The 22,552-nt window shown below is 35.4% G+C and overlaps 1 protein-coding gene across 1 annotated transcript; it reads left to right on the plus strand.

Annotated features, from left to right (window-relative positions):
- Positions 1-464: 464 nt before the first annotated feature.
- On the plus strand, positions 465-21,366 carry LOC130049682 (ficolin-3-like). Its single transcript, XM_056147584.1, has 9 exons — positions 465-516; positions 1,253-1,363; positions 1,923-2,033; positions 2,798-2,908; positions 6,417-6,527; positions 8,431-8,561; positions 10,901-10,997; positions 13,172-13,336; positions 21,046-21,366. The coding sequence occupies exons 1-9, from the start codon at positions 465-467 to the stop codon at positions 21,321-21,323; spliced, it is 1,167 nt and encodes a 388-aa protein (XP_056003559.1). The 3' UTR covers positions 21,324-21,366.
- Positions 21,367-22,552: the final 1,186 nt, after the last annotated feature.

The raw sequence follows: 22,552 nt of genomic DNA on the forward strand, positions 1-22,552 counted from the left end.
TCCTCTTAGGCACCCGATCCCTTAAGTGGTATATCGAGGTAGATTTGTCCTACTCTATTTTGTATTCCACATGAAAGGTGAATATAACGAACAGGAGTTATAAAGTTGATCATTATTCGTTATATTCACTTATAGAGACTTAATGAATATGAATTATTTTGAGGTTTGACCTCTTACCTCAGAAATATTTTTGTGTCTCAGTGCAGCATGAAGAATGATGTCAATTTAAGATATAAACAACAATATAGTCATTTCTTTATTGAACGTTGCTGCCATGATGTAATAATGTATATATTTGACTACATGACACGAATCGTTTCATTAAGAATACCGAAAAAAAAACGTTTTTCATAAACCATACAGAATATTTCTTTTTGATTCTCTTGACAATTGTTTATGAAACATTGCTGTCTCCGATAAAATAGCTCTTGTACATGGGCAAGCTGACCCCCTCCTCTATAAACATGTGTAAAGTCACACAAAGTCGCCTCATCAAGGTCCGGTGCGATTTGAAAGGTGAAGATAATGACCAGTGATCAATTTCATGAAAGGTGAAGATAACTCCTATAAGCAATACAAAGTATATAAACATGGACCCCTGGACACACCAGAGGTGGTATCAGATGTCTAGGAGTAAGCATCCCCTGTCGACTGGTCACACCCACCGTGAGCCATATATCCTGACCAGGTAAACGGAGAAATTTGCAGTCAAAATCAGTGTGCCAAGAACGACCTAACAGTGAGTATGAAACACGTCAGACAGCATTTGACCCAATGAGATAGGTTGTGTTGACGAACTACATCGTTATAACGACCATATAATTTGAAAAATGCTGAGTTCAATGGAGACTGTTGAAATCTCTGTACCATCAACTTGTTTGTCACAAATCTCATAAGTTGTGACCGGTCGATAGGGGATGCTTACACCTCTGGTGTGCCCAGGGGTCCGTGTTTGCCCAACTATCTAATTTGTATTGCTTATAGGAGTTATGAGATTTCTCACTGTTCGTTATCTTCACCTTTCATAAGTAACATAAAATGTTCATTTGTAGTAGTTATTCATTCAAAATTCCTTTGTTAAAGACAACTCTGGTGCTATGCAAACTGTGAAGTTGATAATGAAAGCATTAATATACAATATACAGAACAAAGGCCGATGTAACTGATAACGGGGGGGGGGGGGGGGGTTACCACCTTATTTTACTCTAAGTATATAATTTGAATCAGTACTGATTTATTACTTTTCTTGAAGTTACCGATCACTGTGCTTCTTCGCCCTGTAAACATGGCGGGATTTGTACATCCTGTTCAACAACGTTTTCATGTCAGTGTGTAGATGGTTATGAAGGAAACACGTGTGAGGGTAGGTGTTTTAGTTATGTGTGCTAGGATTATTGTGATCTCCAGAGACGTACTACTTTGTCTTTACCTCATCTCAACATTGTTAAAACAGTTACAGCAATTATGTACGTCTAAAACGAAATTGTCAGCAATTTTGCATTGGGTAGTTTTACTTAGTTTGCTAGTGCATTTCTTTTCTACTTAAATATTAAAGACTGTGGGGGATATACTCTACACGCAATATGTAACAGGTGCCAGAAGTGGAGAATATCAAATGTGGAACTTTTAGTACATTTGAACTCACAAAATATTCCTCAAGAAGTGAAAACTTTACATGACCACTCCTCAAGATGAAGTCAATACCAGACTTCTTGACATCACAGACCATTGTTTCTTTAACAAACAAAAAATGGACGAAGGAAATGTTCATTTCTAGTTATTCTAGAATCACTTTCTTAACCAATACTCTGATTCTATACACAATAACTTTGAAATTAAACAGCACAAAGTAAATGTAACAAGGTTATAATACTCAATATGTTTTTTTTAATCATAAGTACAGATTTGTTTGTTTCTTTCAGTTACCGACCATTGTGTCTCTTCTCCCTGCCAACATGGCGGAAATTGTACATCCGGTTCAACAACTTACTCATGTCAGTGCGCAGATGGTTATAAAGGAAACAAGTGTGAAGGTATGTGTTTTAGTTATGTGTGCTAGCATTATTGTGATCTCCAGAAAGTACTACTATGTCTTAACAGCATATCAACACTGCTAAACAGTTACTACAATTCCTTACTCATCAAACGAGCTTGACAGCAATTCCAAATTGTGTAATCCTACTTCTAGTGGAACTTCCCCTACTAAATATGGAATTCTTCAGTTTTAATCTCATTTGGTAGTCTAGTCAATATAACGAATGAATATGATCTACTCAAGTGATACTGGATCATTCAACTTCACAAAACCCCACATAAACATAAATATATTATTGGATCGCGGAATTGTTCTACCAAACGCCTATCATTGCTCCTCAATACAATATTAACAGCTGTGAAACTCAAACCTTTAGCCACATGTGCCAGATGTAGAGTAAATCAAATGTGGAACCTTCAGTGAATTTGTACACATAAAAATCTCAAACCCACAATTTTCATACCTACTATTTTTCAAAATTTGACACGACCATTCCCCCCTCGAAAAAAAATAAATACTAGACATCTTGACATATACGATTAATTCTTCAACGAAATGGAAGAAAGAAATGTACATTTCTTGTAAACGGTCGATGAAAAATTACTTTCTTAAACATTATTCATATTATATACACAACCACTCTGAATTGATATTAAAATGATTTGTATACAATGAAGATACACAACCCAAAGCAGATGTGATCAGGCTATTTTACGGTATATTATGTGAATTATAAGTAATTATTTATTTTGCTTCTTGCAGTTATCGATCACTGTGCCTCGTCCCCTTGTAACCATGGAGGAAATTGTACATCTGGGGAAACAACTTTTTCATGTCAGTGCGCAGATGGTTATAAAGGGAGCAAGTGTGAAGGTATGTGTTTTATTTATATGCATTATTTGTCAAAATGCGCATCTGGTGCATCAAAATTGGTACCGTATAAGTTTTATATTTTGACCCCTGGGGCGAGGCCTCTGCTGGTGGACTGTTAGTCCCTGAGGGTCTCTACAGCCCAATAGCTAAGTACTTCGTTACTAGCTTGAAAATACGGATGTATATTTAATTGCTGTTATAAAATTTAGAAATTCATTTCAAAATTAAGGATTATCTCCCTCATGCATAGCTCTTATCCTTGGACGAATTTGGCTCCACCTTTTTTGGCACGCTGTTTTTGGCTATATTTAGCTCTAAAGCTTCATAGTTATTTCGGATTTCAAACATTTCGGTTGAGCATCACTGAAGATACATTATTTGTCGAAATGCGCATCTGGTGCATCAAAATTGGTGCCGTATAAGTTGTGTATTATGCAGTTGTGTTAAGTAGGGCCATATAAATATGTCAGAGGAAAGCGCATTAATAAACAGATCAATTTTTGAGAAATGTTGTACTCACCGCCCTTTTATACCAAAAAAAATGTGTATATGATTAAGTGCATATTGACCTCCTATACATTTTTCACCAGACCGACAGTCTCTAAATCAGGTGTATATCACGTGATCAAATATCAAGATAAAATCGTACCGCGAACGTATAAATCGTTCCATTGGCACGATATCCAGATATCAATGCAAGTTGAAGTTAATATAACTTCAAAACATATTAATTTCTTAATTTGAAAAGTGATGAGAACAAATTTGTCGCGACTTGTAACATGTCTAATTTTTGCATTGAATATGCAAGGTGCGGCGATTTTTGCTTATACGAAGTTGAATCTAGCCTGAAAAATATGTTTTCTGTTGAAGCCACAACTTGCTCCCCTAACTTTCCTTTTACACTGAAGTTTACATGTCACATAAATCAAACATCTTTCACTCAAAAACCTCGGGGTGTCGTGCCAATGATGAAGTTTGTATGTACGGAAACTCTGTTTATGCAAATGAGTCCATTGTGAAAGTCACTATACGTGCAGATTAGGGGCGATATCAAGATCACAATATAATATGGTTATTACTTTAGCATATATGTTATATAAAGGATGAATTCAAACTATCGCAATATCAAAGAGAATTAGTATAACCCATTTGACAGAAACTTCTACACGATTGCTGTTTATTGTTGACAGCGGTGGTAAATAGCGAAACATATTTTGACATTTCCAACCGCAAAAGGAATGTAGATATTTACGTCATGACCTTCATAATGGCGTATTTTTCATTGAGACGTCATATAATGTGCCTTAACTCGGCCGCATATGTTTCAATAGTAAGGTGAAGATAACGAACAGTGATCAATCTCATAACTCCTATAAGCAATACAAAATAGACAGTTGGGCAAACACGGACCCCTGGACACACCAGAGGTGGGATCAGGTGCCTAGTAGGAGTAAGCATCCCCTGTCGACCGGTCACACTCGCCGTGAGCTCCATGTCCTGATCAGGTCAACGGAGTTACCCGCAGTCAAAATCAAGATGTCAGGAACGGCTTAACAATCGGTATGAAACACGTCAGATAGTATTTGACCCGATGTGAGGTTGTATTGACGAACTAGATCGTTATAACGACCATAGAATTTGCGAAATGCTGACTTCAATCGAGACTGTTGAAATCCCTGTACCATCAACTTGTTTGTCAGTAGCTTACCTCGATTTGAAAACTGACTATACCCAGAACAAGCTCTTGCATATCGAATCAGCTGAGATATATAAACACCATATGCAGGTGATAATGGAATATTGCTACATAAATATGGGAAGTTGACGATGGAGAAGCTGAAATCATCCCCTTTGTTGGAATTCATATGGGCACGAATTGTACTCCTTTTTAGCTGATCTGTCTTAATATTCTTACAATGCTGAATTTATTCAAAAGTTTCTACATGAGTTGAAAAAATATCTTGTTGTGGCCTCCCATACGTTTCTTAGATTTGAATCGTTTAATCTATTCAAAATGACCATTTTCATCCTTATCTCGATTCGATATGCCCCAATGAACTCGAAATGAAAGACGTCACATAGTCTTCCATATCTGCGTCAAAACTAGTTATTCTATTGAACATAGATGTTAACGGCAAACTAACAACCCGACATTATGACAAAAGGGATGAAAGCAGCTTCTCCATCTTCAAATTCTGATAATTATGTAACAATATTCCACTATCATAATTATAAATATGGTGTTTGTCTCTCAATTGATTAAATATGCATATCCTTGGTCTGCATATGATCATTTTGTAAATAGAGGCATATTACTGACAAAGACGTTGATATTACATGAGTTTCAACAGGTTCGTTGAAAGTTAGCATTTTGAAAGTTTTAAGGTCGTTACAATACAACATTTCCTTGGGTAAAATTATGTCTGAGATGTTTCATACATACACCGATTGAGCCGCTGATTGTACACCGAGGTTTACTAAAGATGACTCTCGTTATCTGATCAAGATATAGAGATCATGGCGGTTGTGACCTGGGATGCTTATTCTTAAGAGACATATGATATCACTTTTGGTATAGTTGAGGGTATGGTAAAGACCTACCCATGTAAACACCAGCGATATATATTGCCTATGGGGAAGTAATCACCTTCTGTTGACTAGTAACACCCTTCGTTTGCTCTACATCTTAATCGTATATGGATTATTTGCTGTGGCCTTCAACTCGACGTTAAGATGTATCGGCTTTTTTTTTTTATCTATTCACAATAATCATTTTCATTCATATGTTGATATGATATATCCCTGGGAACTGGAATAAAAGACGTCACGGAGTCATCCACATCTGCTTCGTACTTAGATATTGTATTGAAAATGAATATTGACGGAAAAGTAATAACTTGAATTTAGCTTCTCCATAGTCACCTTCCCATATTTATGTAGCATGTTTATGGTGTTTATATCTCTAAACTGATTCGATATGCAAAAGCGTGTTCTGTGTATGATCGGTTTTTAAATCGAGGCAGGCAAACAGATTCATGTTGTAAACGTTTGAATGGCCTCGTTTAAAGTCCGTATTTTGCCAATTTTAAACCTGTCATTGGCTCAAATGTTGTCTGATGCGTCTCATACCGATTGTTAGGTCATTCTTGGAACATTAATTTTGACTAAGAAATACTCCGTTTACTTGATGAAAACATATGGATCAAGAAGGTGAGGGTGACCGGTTGAGAGGAGATTCTTAGTCCTCCTAGACACCTAGCCACCTCTGGTATGCCCAGGGATCCGTGTCTGCCGAACTGTTTGATTTGTATTGTTTTAGAAGATATGAGATTAATTCATGTTCTTTATATTCACTTTTCATTGAACATCTCTTGATAAAAGATACAAACGTGCAAAAACAAATGAACAAAAAAAAAAAAAAAAAAAAAAAAAGAATAAAATAACGTTGATTTTTTTTCAGACGCATGAAATTTGAAGTACGAATGTTTATTCTTTTTTTATTTTGTAGACACCGATTACTGTGCTTCTTCTCCATGTCAAAATGGCGGAAACTGTACATCTGGTCAAACAACGTTCGTATGCAAGTGTAAGGATGGCTTTGTCGGATATACGTGTGACGGTATGTATTTTAATTATGTGTGTTATCAAACGGTAGGGTATGTCATTGATAGCTCTCGCTTCGTGACCTGGAAGTCGTAAGTTCGAGCACCGATCATGTCAAGGACGCATAAGACCTAAGATGTAAATATAGGCAGTGATTGCTCCTTCGCGAAAGGCCCGACATTTTGAAGTGAGAATCACGAGTGTTTCGAATATGACCTGATTGACACATTCAAGAACCCTCACTCTACAGAAGATAAAACTATGCCATTCAGTAAAGTGAACGGAGATTGAATTGTAGAGTTCTTCCAGACCTGTCAGTGTACTTTGTGTTGACTGAATGCCTCAGTTTTATCCTGTGGTAAGTGCTAAGCATAGATATGAATTGTTGGTAGTTCATCTAAAATTGATGTTGTCTCAATATGAGCGAAAAAAAATTCGACATGACATAAAACAAACAACCAACCAACTATTTGCATAAATTGTCCACTGTACCTTAGCAGCACTGTGACATTGTAACAAACGAATGGACTACAATTCTGAATTTATAAAACTTTACACCCATGTCATACCCGCAAATCACGAATCTGAAAGATTACAACACTGGTATGTAAGACATACATATAGTCATTAAAACAACCACAGAGTATGTGAAATACTGACTCATGTATGTAAAATTTATCATAGGCAGAAGATGCACTCACATAACACACAATATAAATCATGAAAGGTGAAGATAACGAACAATGATCAATATCATAACTCCTACAAGCAATACAAAATAGATAGTTGGGCAAACACGGACCTCTGGACACACCAGAGGTGGGATCAGGTGCCTAGGAGGAGTGAGCATCCCCTGTCGACCGATATATGGAAACATTTTTGTTTTATACAATTTTAGGAATTGTTTTTAGTTTCTATTGTAAAGGAAAGATTTCGATCTCAGATGTGATCCGTTCATCCCCTAACGATGGGACAAGTGTATTTACTGTGAATGTTTGTAATTTTTATAGATCACAACGTTTTTAACAATTTTGTTTTTAATTATTTATTTAAAAGCTACTTTCAATGCAGCACATATCAGAACGGAAAGAAACCTGTGTTCATACCCAACGAAATCCTAAATTTCTTTTGAAATATGTTATTGATTAATTTCAAACGTAACTACTTTCCATGTTTGGTACATTCGGATAATTAGAAAACACACAACATTATCTCTTCTACGTCATCCATTCTCAGAGCTAGAAGGACGTCTTCAAAATTTCGTTTAAAGGACAATAACTGTTTTTAAATCGAATCAAGCTACTGACAAATTCATGGTACATGGGGTTTCAACAGTCTCGATTAAAGTCAGTATTTCGCAAATTCTATGATCGTTATAACGATCTAGTTTGTCAATACAACCTATCATTGCGTCAAATGCTGCCTGACGTGTTTCATACCGATTATTAGGACGTTCTTGGCACACTGGTTTTGACTACGGATAACACCGTTTACCTGATCAGGATATAGGGCTCATGGTGGATATGTCCTGTCGACATATGATGCTTACTCCTCCTAGGAACCTGATCGCACCTCTGGTTTGTCATGAGGCCGTGTTTGCCTAACCATTTATTTTGTATTGCTTATAGGAGTTATGAGATTGATCACTATTCGGTATTTTCACCTTTCATTATTGCACATTATCCTGAAAAATTCGAGAAATTGTTGTAATATTCAAATCCACTGTGAGAAATGTAAACAAGAAAGTGAAAAACAAAAAACAGATGAATAGAAATTACTTTCACTAACGGTAAAATATCCTTATAAGAAATTGGGTAAACTTAGTAGGATAGAAGACTATTGTACGAAATAAACGTAAACCCAATATTATCACACAGTGTGCATAGGAGATATAATTAATTATTATAACAATTTTCCAGTGAAAAGTTGCATGGAGATATTACAAAGTAACATAAGCTTGGTAGGACAAGATGGGATATATCAGATAAGCGTAGGTGGACATGAAAGGAAGGTGTACTGTGACATGACAACTGACGGAGGAGGGTGGACGGTGAGTTTATATAATATTCTCAGAATTCACTAAAACTGCACTATCCGTTCCTGTTACGTTAACATTTAGTATGTAATTTATATTACATATTTTACACTATGCGAGCAGTCAACAGGAAATAGATAATGTTCCTTATTTCCAGATCCTACCTCTGGTATATCCGGGGGTCCGTGTTTGACATGCCCTTAACTTTGTATTTTTTATAGAATTTTTGAGATTTATCACTTTTTGTTATATTCACTCGATCATTATTAAGATTGTAGATATGAAATTACAATTTTGCTTCGTTGATAATCGGAAAATGGACATGCCAAATTATTTTTGAAAGTGCTAGCTTTCATGGATAGCTTAATTTATATTGCGATTCTCTTCGGCAGAAATCAAATACTATGGAATAATTTTGATTCGTGGAGCCCAATGTTCGTGGGGAAGCAAAAGTGTCCTTGTTAGTGGGGACGTAATTTCGTGGGTTAGCGATAGGAAGTCAATATGGAAAATAACGCTACCGGTACTTGGTTTTAAAAAAATGTTCGAAGACACATAAATTCATGGGTATGAGTGACCCACGAAATCCACGGAAATAAATCCCCCACGATCAATGATGATTCCACAGTATGAATTGATAAAACGTTTGATAACCTAGAATCTTTTAGTTTTAAGGAACAAATTTTCAGAGCCTTTATAAAAATGGATTGAGATCGGAAAACAAAATTGTATCAAACCTAGTGGCACATATGGGGGAAAATATATTGCGTTTAATGAAACGTGCAATTTCATGAATAGAAATTAGGAAGCTGGCCAAAGTGAATAAAAGCCTGGAGAATACTTGTCTAAAGCTGTCGTGAGCCCAATATCGTGATCAGGTAAATGAAACAATATGTAGTCAATATCAGTGTACAAAGAAAGATTATTGGTATGAATTATTTCATGCAGCGTTTTAGCCAAGTTAGGCTGTTGGGCTATCAATACGAAACACTGGACAATTGTTTGTCTTATTCTCTATGTTCATGACTTGAAACATATATCTCTAATCCATAAAGTCTTACATCCATCAATATGAAACGTAATTGCAATTCCCCGAGAGGCCATAGATGAGGTCAGATGCGGTAGGGGTAATCAAACATTCTGACTTACTTCACGTCCACCGTTCTAGTTTATGACGGTGCGTAGACGTTGCGTAGACGTCTTTCCATTCAATGAGAAATGGTTCTCTTGGGAATATTATCTCATTCTTCTTAAGATAACCTTTCCAGTCTCGCAGTGAGTGTGCTTTGTCATGAAAAGCATATCTGATGTCCGTATTGTTGCACAATGGTACCAGAATAGGCTACATAACTGATTCTATATATATCGCTAAGCAATTATTTTTCATGAAAAAATTACCAATTGGAGTGACAATTTCTGTTAATCACACCGAAAACCATTTCACTACCTTCGCTAAATTCTCCTTCTTCAAGCACGCAATTATTGGTTGACTCGTACGTCGGTCAATCCGCAATTGCCCGTCAGAACCACTTGCGTTGAGTCCCGATTAGTCAGAATGTAAGATCCGTGTTCCCTTTGGTGTTAATTTAGCCAATTTAGGGTCTATTACACTCTATATCGTCCTTATTGGGTTTCAGATGTAAATATTTGAAAGATCTTCTGCAGAGAATCCCCTGACATTTCAATATTCAAGAAAATGCTCCATGATAATCGCCCCACAATCGTCGCAAAAGCGGTAGATCCATTTTCCGATTGACATTACCGTATGAACGCCTGTTGACGTTGTATTTTCACATATTGTTAACTAGATATTGGGCGAGCATTAATGGACCCCGTTTGGCCATGAAATTGTACCAATTGCCTTAACATGCAAGACTGAACCTTAAACTTGTTGCTACTTTTCACTTTACAGCATACTGTGTGCTTGTTGTCGCAAATCTTTGCTAGAACAAGACTTTGTTTAACTCCCTGAGTTATTTCAGTTGCAATTGTATATGTCATTGACAAACTCGTTCTTTCACGATGAAACAAACTGGTTTTACTTTTTCATTTTGAATAATGTCTGGAATATTTCGTGCAATGCTACTCACACCGTGTAAACAAATCAAAAGGGTAACACAGACAGACAGTGTATTTTATACAGATCCATGCATGGTGTTGGGAATTTTACAATAAGGAAAAATATTCATCCATTTTCATTTGAAAGAAAATTGGTGTTGCCTTTTTAAAGTCCGTCAGTTTGAATGAAATAATATATAATATAATATTTCACTATTTGAAGCGCTTAAGCAGACTTATACTACTATGTATTTAATGTCTAGAATTAACATAATCCAAACTGACTTTTCATATAGGCCATACAAAGAAGACAAGATGGTTCTACGGATTTTAATCAAACTTGGGATAATTACAAAAATGGATTTGGAGAACCACCCAAAGATTACTGGATTGGTAGGTATATCATGGATCTTGTTTTCATAATAAATACCGGCGTTAAAGATACAGCATTCTGACATTCAGCATGATAAAGAGTATGACACTGCAAGCTTTCTCTATACTCAGTATGTTACTGGTATTGTATGCAAAACTTATTATCGCACCGATAAACACCTCGACTTCCAATGTAAGGGGAGTAACTGCGAAACTGTAGCCCATTATTAAACGTGTAATGTTCGGTCTTGTGAACCAAACTAATGTAAAATGATAGGAACTATATAGGGAATGTGATTGTTTATAACTAGGTCTGGTAGAATTCAAACACTGTTTAGAAGATAAGACTGAGCGACAGATTACAATTACAGAGAAATCCTTTATTTAGCTTGTATTGAAAATAATAGTGATTACAAAACACTATCATTTATTTCTGAAGTATTATGTCTACACTGCAAGATGAAATAAGAAATCTTTAAACTTGCCCGCTGCAATATCACAAATGAGATTATTTTATGAAACACACAAATTGATAGCATGTAAGTATTGTGAAAAAAAAAGATACTCGATGGAACAGATGGAACTTAATATTTACTTAAAACATCTCGCTCTCTCTCTCTCTCTCTCTCTCTCTCTCTCTCTCTCTTTCACTATCTCTCTCCACACACATACTGATAATTATATATGAATTTCTATATACATATACTTTAATATACTTTATTATGTGTACAAAAGCCAATAAAAAGTACGCTATAACATGACATGTACAAATATGTGATAGTAATTCAAATGTTATGATCCTAAATTAAGAAGATGGTGCATTGAAAGAGATTGGCAAACCATCCCATGTTTCCATTTCCTTTATGCCTCTAAAATACGAACACCTGAGACCTGTTTTCATTGAATATAGCCTTAAGATTGAAATATAACACGCCACACGAGGGAAACTAATTTATACAAACTTTCCTAAGCGAGTTCCTTTACCGTTTATAACTCTATTGAAATTACTACAAAAATAAGCATTGCTTTGTGACTAAAATTTTCAAATTAAGTATGTCAAGAACAGTCTTACAATTGTTATGAAACACCCCAAATAGCATTCGGCCAAGTGATAGATCGTATTTGCAAATATGGACCCAGTTGCATGAAGGTTAGATAACTTTAACTGACAGTTAACTTCAAGTTAACACTATATGATTGTTTAAGTTAATGGCAAGTTAACAGTCAGTTAAAGTTAATTAACCTACGTGCAACCTGATCATTAAAACGAAATAGACTTTGGAAAATGTTTCTTTTAAAGGGACATGAACATCGTGAGCTGAGAATTTTTTAATTTCATTTTTTCATATATGTTTTGAATGCTAACTAAGGCATTTCTAATGGTTGTGAGTGTCAATCGTCAAGGTACGTGGGAGTTAGGTAAATAAGGATCGTGCCATCTCATTTTGTTTTAAACATGCTATTTTATATTAAGCAATCTATATGTAAACACAAACATGACCCGTGCCTTGTTTACATTACAAAGAATTGTGGGTGCTGTATCTCACTTGTAACTCAACAACTAATATTGAAAGTTTGGTTGACCATACTTTAGTTAAGCTCTGTTACCAGTAAAAATGATAGCATGAAATTAAAAAAAAAATCAGGTCAAATCGTGTTCATGCGCCTTTAAGAAGACTTTTGGAACTTCTGCACAATCATTTTATTTTTCATTAACCTGCCTCATTTTAACATTGATCATACGTAGATCATGATCTCGTATATCAAAAGCAGTTCAGACATTAAGGTAATATGCAGGTGATGATGGAATATCACTAGATACATATGGGGCATTCAAGAGTTAGAAGCTGCCCATGTTTTGAAATTCAATTCCGGTCGGCAGAACCGCACAAAATTATCTTTCTTTATACATCCTTTTGTATAAAACGCTTTTAGATAAAGGCATACCATTTCTGGGATTGGAGTGAAAAAAATAGAGGTTGTGATTTAGGGAAGGTCGTTAAAACACCCAAAATGTTGTTCATCTATACCACAAAATGTCATAAAGATTAGTTTTTCCATTCAAATGTCTGTTACCATTTCCAAATGTTTGTGTTCAAACACTTTCTCAGAGATGTACCGTAATGGATTACTTACTCATTGCTGGCAATGTGTTTCTTGTTATTATTGTTTTAATTGTACTGTTCATTAAACAGGAAATGATATTATCAACATTCTTACGAACACTGATAATTATGAACTTCGGGTGGACATTACGAGTTTTGTTGACAAAACAGCATATGCCTTGTATTCTACATTTCGGATCGGGAATGAAAGCAGCAAATACATAATAACTGTGTCCGGATATACAGGAACAGCGGGTATGTGTTATTTTTACACAATGTTATCTCAATTCATGACACTTATATTTAATTGCTGTTATAAAATTTAGAAATTCATTTCAAAATTAAGGATTATCTCCCTCATGCATAGCTCTTATCCTTGGACGAATTTGACTCCACTTTTTTGGCACGCTGTTTTTTTTTTTTGTTTTTCTGGTTTTTTTGTTTTTGTTTTTGGTTATATCTAGCTCTAAAACTTCATAGTTATTTCGGATTTCAAACATTTCGGTTGAGCATCACTGAGGAGACATTATTTGTCGAAATGCGCATCTGGTGCATCAAAATTGGTACCGTATAAGTTTTACATTAACATAATACAGATCCAATACATGCAGAAAATGATATATATTAGATATGCACCTTCACAACAAGTAGATATATATTAATCAAACATCCAAACTATCACTGTCTTTAACGAAAATCTATTTCTCTGTACAAGTACTTTGAAGATGATAAAAAGATGAGTGTCTGCATAGCATTTTGATTTAACGTACTGGATTCGCACCACTGCGACCCGAGTTCGATCCCCGTGATTGGCAGTGGCTGTATGTGAGAGGGTCTGGTGGTCGCCCACTCGGACACGTGAGTTTCTTTCGGGTAATCTGGTTTCCTTCCATAAAAGCCCCCCCCCCCCCCCCCTCCATGCAAACATCTCATGCAAACATTCGTGGAAATCGGTAGGAATCTAGTATATGGCCAATGCTCACTGTTGATTATCATTCAATATTCGATTCTAAAATTAAAGATTATTTATCATTTATATTGGAATACCTTATTGACAAAGTCTAAGTACATGTAGTACTTGGTGATTAAGACCACGTATGGGCATTTCGTTACAAATGACAATACTCAAATATAGAATATTTATTAAACTTGTCCTGACACACATTCTCTACATGTTTATGTAAGTAATGATTGTTTATAACATGCACTACGTAGGTTGCATTATGACGTCACATTCTGACGTTATATATTGCGTACTACGACAACACAAGAATATCGACAAAACGACATTGGTGCAAGGTCATACACTAGCTAAATTCAGATAATTAGAATGAGAATAAGCATAAATGATTCAATCGAATAAAACCATAACGAAATATACAATGTGTGTAACGTTTCAATGCATAGAAACCACACCCACGAAAATGCAACCAAATGAACTGTTACATCTCAACCATCAACGAAAATAGTTCCTACGTTTTTAATATTTTTACAATATATAAGAAATATCCTATAAAATCTTGGAAAAGTTAACTAAAGTAAGAAATTATCTACTTTTTTATTCCCTTTAGTACATTATTTTTCAGTTTTAATAGGTATATGCGCAGCCCAGTTAAGGCTTTCCAACAACAATCACAAAGCTGTACAGAAATGTTCCTCTTCGCACCACATGACATCACAATGAAAAAGTTCGTCACGACGTACGGGTTCTTATACTTGTATCGCGGGGAACGGTAATAATATTTCGTCGTTATATATTACTGTTATGTAGCGATAAGCTGTATACGTGACCTGTCTTCTCAAATGATTATTTATTATTTCTTTTTCATATCCAATAACTCTCTGGGACATCTTTTATACATATTATACGCAAAAGTGATGTCCTTATAATATTGCGACCTTGAAATCGAGTTATATCTTCTCTTGATTCGGAATCATCACTGTTTTAAGAAAATGTAATTCAGGTAATTATTGCGATCATCCAGGGTAAGTGTAAAAGTGCAACGATATACAGTGTATGGTTGTGTTTGGAGTTTTAACATTTCTATTTCTATTACATTGACATATCAGAAAAGTGTTGTGAGCAACTTCTGATACAAGAAAAACTCCTTGCATTTGCCAATTTCTTGAATATTCTCGAAATTAAAAAAAATATGCTGAATCACATCTACTTCAAACTTCCTTCTTATCTTTTCAGTTAATGTTAAGTAAGCTTTGTTTTCATTATAAAAAGGGTTGGCCTACATACATACGATGTTGTTGCACTTTTGCTATTATTACACACACTTTTGTTGATTCTATAATTTAAAATATAACGTGATAAGAAACATCTGTCTCGATAAAAACATGTGAAATTATGCTAGGTAACAGTATGTACGTCGACCCGTTCTCGGATATTTATACCTTCCATAAGTGAAGTTCTGGAACATTGGAATTACCATGTTTGTCTGTCCGTCTGTCCGTCTCTCTATAGATATGATTTTATCTGTGTATGTACCTAGAAACAAGTGCACCCCCTGAAAACTTCTACATTCATTGCTCACCATATGGAGATGTGCAGATGGTATGTTCATATTGATTGGTCATTTTTTCTTAAATTTACATGTTTTCTCCACGTATGGACATAAAATAGATGTATCAGCTTAGGAAGTGCTAAAGTGTTAATAATTGTGATGTTACCATTTAGTGTGAAAGCTCTTTTTGTCTATGTTCCTGTTAACTTCTTAGCAAAAGTAATTTTGAATGGATAACTACATGTGATCATATAATCAGGATTTTTGGTAAAATATAATCAAGAAAGTTTGAAACAGATTTTAACCACGGCACATTTAAAAAAAAAAATAAGGATAAAAAGCCTCTTTCTATCAATTTATTCTGCTTGTGATTTTGTACGATTAAATTTCAGGCCTGAACTGCAACAAAACTTGTGAATAACACCGATTGATTCTCTTAAAGAGTATCCACTTTCATTCAATAGTAAATTTATTTTCTTCCCCACCAACAATTATACCGTTGATATTTTCGTTGAGTGAAATTGCTCGTAATATTGTTGGAATTAAAAATGGAGCCAGAGAGTCCCCTGCTGTAATGCCTGTCCAGACTGAGCACGATCCGATAGATGTACGTTACTCATTACAAAGTTAATGCTAATTCAATTCGATGTAGCCATTTAATAAGTGGATCACCAAAATGCAATGGTTTACGAGCCTTGAGGATGAATTTTTTTTTATCAAAGTCTAGTAGAATGAATAATCCATTATTTTCTTTTTTAGATATTAATAAGGTCATATGGAAACTGAGTACTTTTACCACTGAATCATGCTTGTATAAATCCCTTCTGTGTATCACTTATATCATCTAGAATCTTTTTGATGTGGCTGAATATGGCTTCAAATCTACATTAAATAACGAGATAGGTCGCCAGTGTTTCATATATTTTGTTTGCAATACTGAAATGCAATTTATTGTGGGTTTTTTTTTTTTTTTTTTTTGGATTAAAACGGAGATATTTCTTCTGTGAGATAACCTTCGTTCAAATACAATATAATAAATAGTTAGAATTTATATAGCACCTTACCTAAAACAAATTACTCTAAGGCGCTTTACAAGGGCATAAACGAGGAATACAACAATGAAACAAAATTAAATGAAATTAAATGACAGTATAATATAAAATCTTTATCTGTAAGACGATCAAAATAAAACATTATTATTAAAGGGAAATTAACCAAAAACATTTTCACATAATAAATGATAGGATTGATTGTATGATAAAGATTTCTCATATTACTCTTTTGATATATGACCTAGATAAGCTTCAGTACTAATTTGAAAACGTTAAAAATTGTAGTTCCCGCCATCTACGAAGGCTGCCATGATGCGGAACTATTTTGTATTCAAGACCGCAAAATTCCATAATGTTGACGTCACACCGTCTGTTCCAGTTTTGATGAGATTCTAAGATCATCAAAGATGTGCGTGTGGTCGATTTTACGAATAAATAGGTTGATGCTTTTCCTGTCAAGCAGTTAATTACATTAATACAAATGGGAAATTGGAAAAAAGATTTCTTTTTTAAATTCCCGACCCAACCAAGTAATTTGAAAAAAAGAGTATGTAAACTGTAGATCCATCATTTGCGTAATGACAAGTTGAGGTTCAAGACATTTGTAAGAAGAAACGCTTACCGTCTGTCTGGTCTGCGACTCAAATGAACGACTAATTTTCTCAATATCGTCTTGCAAAGAACGGGCTGAAATCTATACGACTCAAAACTTCACTGTTCGTGACTTGTCATGTTTACAGTGCTTAGATCCTGATGAAATAAACCGGAACAGACAATATGATGTCATAAATTAAACATCAATGGCCACTCTCTTAGCAACGGATAATTTAAAATAAATGATATATTAATATTGATTTAATTGTTAAACAAAGATGTTTGTATTTAAAGACTGTCATTTACGATATTAGCAAGTGATACTGTATTCATAAAAGCAACAATGTGGTTAGGGTTGCCTTTCCCTTTAAGATCGATACCTAAAGTTTTTTTTAGCACCATCTAAAAATGCAAAGTGTTTTAGGACGGTACGCTAACATTTCAAAGGTTAAACTTTCCCAACAATAAACACACTTGAAATACCCTATTTCGAAAAAAAAGCGTGAAAAAAAGCTAAAGCAGTATTGGCATAAATGTTATAGGGAAAAATCATAAATGCACCCCCCCCCCCCCCAAGAGCATAACGAAATATGTGGATCGTGAAATTTCTTTTAGAACAGTCAAGTTTCTGTACATTTCTAAGTCCACATGACACATCGTTCCAATGTGTCGCTGCCGCCATGTTAAACTTCCACTCTCCATAAGTCTTCATCTTAGTACCTGTGATCAGACAGGCTGATTCATATCTTACCGATCTCGCCGGTATATATGGTGTTATCAGTTCTGACAAATATCCAAGAGGCAGGTTGTGAAAACACTTGTAAACTTACCACAGAATTTTGTATTGAATACGGTACTCGAATGGAAGCCAATGCAATTGCTTCAGAACATGCGTAATGTGTTCGTATTTTCCTGTTAGCATTACCACTCTATAGCAACAGTGTTCTGTACAGACTTAAGTTTGTTCGTGTACTGCTTGTTCACTCCATATAACAGGGCATTTCCATAATCTAATCTTGGTGTTAACAAATAGTTCATAAGTATCTTGCATGCGACCTCAGAGATGAATGCACAAATTCTACCTATCCGACAGATATGCATGTAGCATGATCTTGCAACGGGACTGCACTCATTGTCCATGGTAAGTGACTTGTCAAAAACTGTCCTAAGATTTTTCACATAGTCTGCCTCAGTTAAAATGTTTCCTCCGAACGAAATGTGGAAGTCAAGTTTTTCAGATATATTTCCTTTCGGAATGAACACTATCAATTCTATTTCATCCTGATTCAGCTTTATCCTGATTCAGCTTTAATAGGTTTGAACCCATCCAGATGCCAATAGCTGCTAGATATGCCACAAGTCGGTCTGAAATATCATCTCGGCTGCCACGTTGTTTAACCGTGATATAAATTTGACTGTCATCAGCGTAGCACTGGCAATCCATATTGTGAATATCACATATAAATTATACATGTATGACCGATAGATTTACTAAACAGACAATAAAGTCGAGGCACAGGAACAGGAACAGGAAAAAAAATTGCGGGACGCCAATCGGTATTTATTGGGATTCCGATAATTCAGAACCGATGGACACACGCTGACTTCTAACACTCAGATACGACCTGGTCCAAGATATAGCTGACCAAGTTATACCGTAAATAACGTAAATATAGCAAATTCGTTGAAAAAGAATATGATGGTCAATAACATCAAATGCGAATACGAGATCCAACGTCGCAAAAATACAACAATTATTATCCAAAGTTGTAACTATGTCGTGAAGCACTAAGAAATATCGATTGAGTGACACGGTCGTTACGTCGACTGCTTACTATCCATCGAGTTGTTTGCATTTAGGTTCTCATTATTTCTCGCCGAGACTACTTTTTCAACAATTTCGTACACAAGAGAGATTTGAAACCGGACGATGTTCCTTCAAAGTTTCCTTATCTAATCCAGGTTTCTTTAAGAAATTTTGGATAGTTGTTTATTTGAAGATGTTTGGAACATATGAATCAGTAAGGTGTTTGTTGACTAGAGATGTTACTATCGGAATGAAGCTTTCTATACATTGTTTTAATAGGTATGTTGGTATAGAGTCAATTTTGCAGCTCTTACAAGGCGAACTCATCAACAGCTGCATAATTTTATGAGAAAATATCGGAGAAAATTCGATGAACGGGTCACCAGTAAATTGTAGATCAGCTAATCAGTCATTAGCAAAATTTACACAAACAATGGACAGATATCCAATCATATGAAGCATGTACTTCATAGTTTCTATACGCCCGTCGAAGACGGAACCTATGGTGATAACAGAGTTATTTGAAGGTGAGAAGTGTAAAGGGCGCGTAGCAGGTGTAAGTGGGCAGTGGCGTAGCTTGGGGAAGATAAATATGAAAGCAGAAAGAGCAGGGGGGTGGGCAAAGCCCTGGTGTTGGCCAGGAGGCTGGTGAATTTTAGACAATTAAGAAAGGTATTTTCAGAGTCTCTTTTTCTTTAATTTTGAACACAGATATATGGGGTAAGGACACCGTAACTTCCTTCAATTAAAAAAAACAACGATTATCTATTACTTCTACTGCAATTATTTTTTAATTTTGAGACATTTTTATATTGTTTAAAATCCAATATCCATTTGAACTTGATTTTAAATTATTTCACTTTTAGCGCAACAATGCTTCCGTGCTTCATAGGAAACTACACCACCGCCGGTCGACAGAGGATACTTACTCCTCCTATGTAGGGACTTGATCCCATATCTGGTATATCCAGGAGTTCGTGTTTGCCCAACTTAATAATTTGTATTGTTTATAGGAGTAATGAGATTGATCACTGTTTGTTATCTTCACCTTTTACAGTTTTAGTCACATCTTTTCTATAGTGAAATGCGACATTTGTTCCTCACAGTGATCCTCCTGTTAGTGTTCACAATTAAAGAGTCCATTGTCCACACTTCGATTTTTTCTCAATATCGTCTAACATTTCTATCTTTGTGTTCTTACCCATTGTTATTTATTACAACGACGTGTCCGTGAGAGAACCACTGAATGTTTACCGTTTGTTCTTCCTCTTTAGACCCTACTTTTGCAATAGTTGTCGTTCGTAATAGTAATGCGATTCACCATGATGGAGTGCTCCATTTCCCCTACATGTGTGATGACCGTCCTTCCCACATTTGAATTTCTACCCTCTTGTTCAATATATTGGTTAGAGCGCATTTGAAAAGAAATGTTAACTCACATATATAATTGTGAACCATTTTAACCCCACTGCTTCAGTGATTAATCGTTCGTTATATTCGCCTTCCATTATCAAAAGTATTAAAGACTGATTGATTGCTTAATGTTTTCCGCCACACGCAACAATTTTTCAGTTATTTAGTGGCGCCCAGGTTTTATTGATGGAAGAGAGAACCCAGATACAATGTACCTGGGAAGTAAACTTCGGAAACTTTCTCACTTACCGGCGCGAGCGGTATTCTAACCCGCGCCGACAGAGGTGAGAGGCCGTGTGATTTTGAGCGTTATGCTCTAACCAATCGGCATTAAAGAAGAACTTCTCTAAATATACTACACATAAACACTACATGTCAAGTTTGACTCCTCCCTTGAGTCTGATACTCTATGCTGGGTCTATGAAATTTATGTTTTCGGTTAACAATGTCCTGTTGTATACGAATATGCATTTGGATGTACGTGCAGATTTGCAGTAGTACATATGTAGATAAGATTTTTTTTCTTCGAAATTGACATTTTTTCAGGATTCTATTATTCATTAAATGTGTAATACTCTGTTGTAGGAGACGGATTGAGAAACAAGAGTGGAAAGCTATTCTCTACATATGATCATGATAATGATCGGGACGACAATCGTAACTGCGGGGCAGAAAACTATGGAGGTTGGTGGTACAGCTATTGCATAACATCTAACTTGAACGGAAAATTCGCGAACCGTCTTCAATTTGGTTATCACTACGCGGTCTGGACGCCTTGGACCCAAAATGTAGCGATGCCTTATCGAGACGATGCGGCATTAAAGAAGACCATGATGATGATAAGGCCAAAGCTTAGAAAATGATATCACGTCTTAGATTGTCTATACATTATCCAGAAATAAATATTAGAAAAGAACTAGTTTTTTTCTGCATTAAGTGTATAAGGGTATTACCCTCCTGAAGAAATCAATTGACTTGGAATGCAACAAAAATTAATATACAGAAATATCAGTACTTCTTAATATCATAGAACCATCACGAAGCCGATTGAATATGCTAAAATAAATCAATTTTACTTTTAACACACAATTTAATCAGTTTATTTGGCTTGATCAAAGGTGAAGATTATCAACAGTCTTTAGATCGTATAATTAAAAAAAATACTGTTTAGTTCCGTTATGTGACGTCCTGGAAATGACGTCACAATACGGTTGCCTGTTCAGTTTCCATTTTGTTGCTACGGCAATATTGGTCTGCGTCATATAAATCGTATATGCGTTATAATAAAATGATAAAATTAGAATTTTATGTAGAATTATTCATACAATACTACCAAACCCAGTTTACTAAAATAATTTAAAATCATTTTTACTCATTCATCTTCATCAGGATTACTTCCCGTGGGGATCCGGTTTAGAATAAATCCCCAGTATCAATTGCTTATCTCATGAGTGACTAAATGGGGCAGTCCTTTGGATGAGACTGCAAAACCTGGAGCTTTGTGTCACAGCAGGTGTGGTACGATATAGATCCCTCCCTGCTCTAAGGTCATATAAACGGCGAGCATAGGCCTAAATTTTGCAGCCCTTCACCGGCATTGATGACGTCTCTATATGGTTGAAATATTCTCATGTTCATCAGAAAGTTGATAATATCATTTCCTGTTTAATGAACAGTAAAATTAAAACAATAATAACTAGAATCAATCAATCACTCATCACAGTTACAGGAAAGCTTGGTTACCCTAATTTATAGTGATTTAAATGTGATATCAACAAAATGCGTTCGTGAAACACAAATGCCCTCGATATTGGCCAATTCCAAAGATGGATAATATCACAATGACAAATACCTTGGTGACAGTAGAAAGATCTTGTCAAAAGAAATGCTCAGGTACAATATGAAATATCTAATATTTACCATTTAGAAGTTATGACCAATGTCAATTTTTAAAAAGTAAATCAAACTCCAAGGTCAAGGTCAAACATGTTGGCACCCAGGGAAAGGTCTTGTCACAAGGAAAACTCATGTGAAATATCAAAGCTCTAGCACATACCACACTGTTCAAAAGTTATTAGCAAGATTAAAGTTT

This window comes from Ostrea edulis, chromosome 8 (genome assembly GCF_947568905.1).
Source record: "Ostrea edulis chromosome 8, xbOstEdul1.1, whole genome shotgun sequence".
NCBI classification, from domain to species: domain Eukaryota; kingdom Metazoa; phylum Mollusca; class Bivalvia; order Ostreida; family Ostreidae; genus Ostrea; species Ostrea edulis.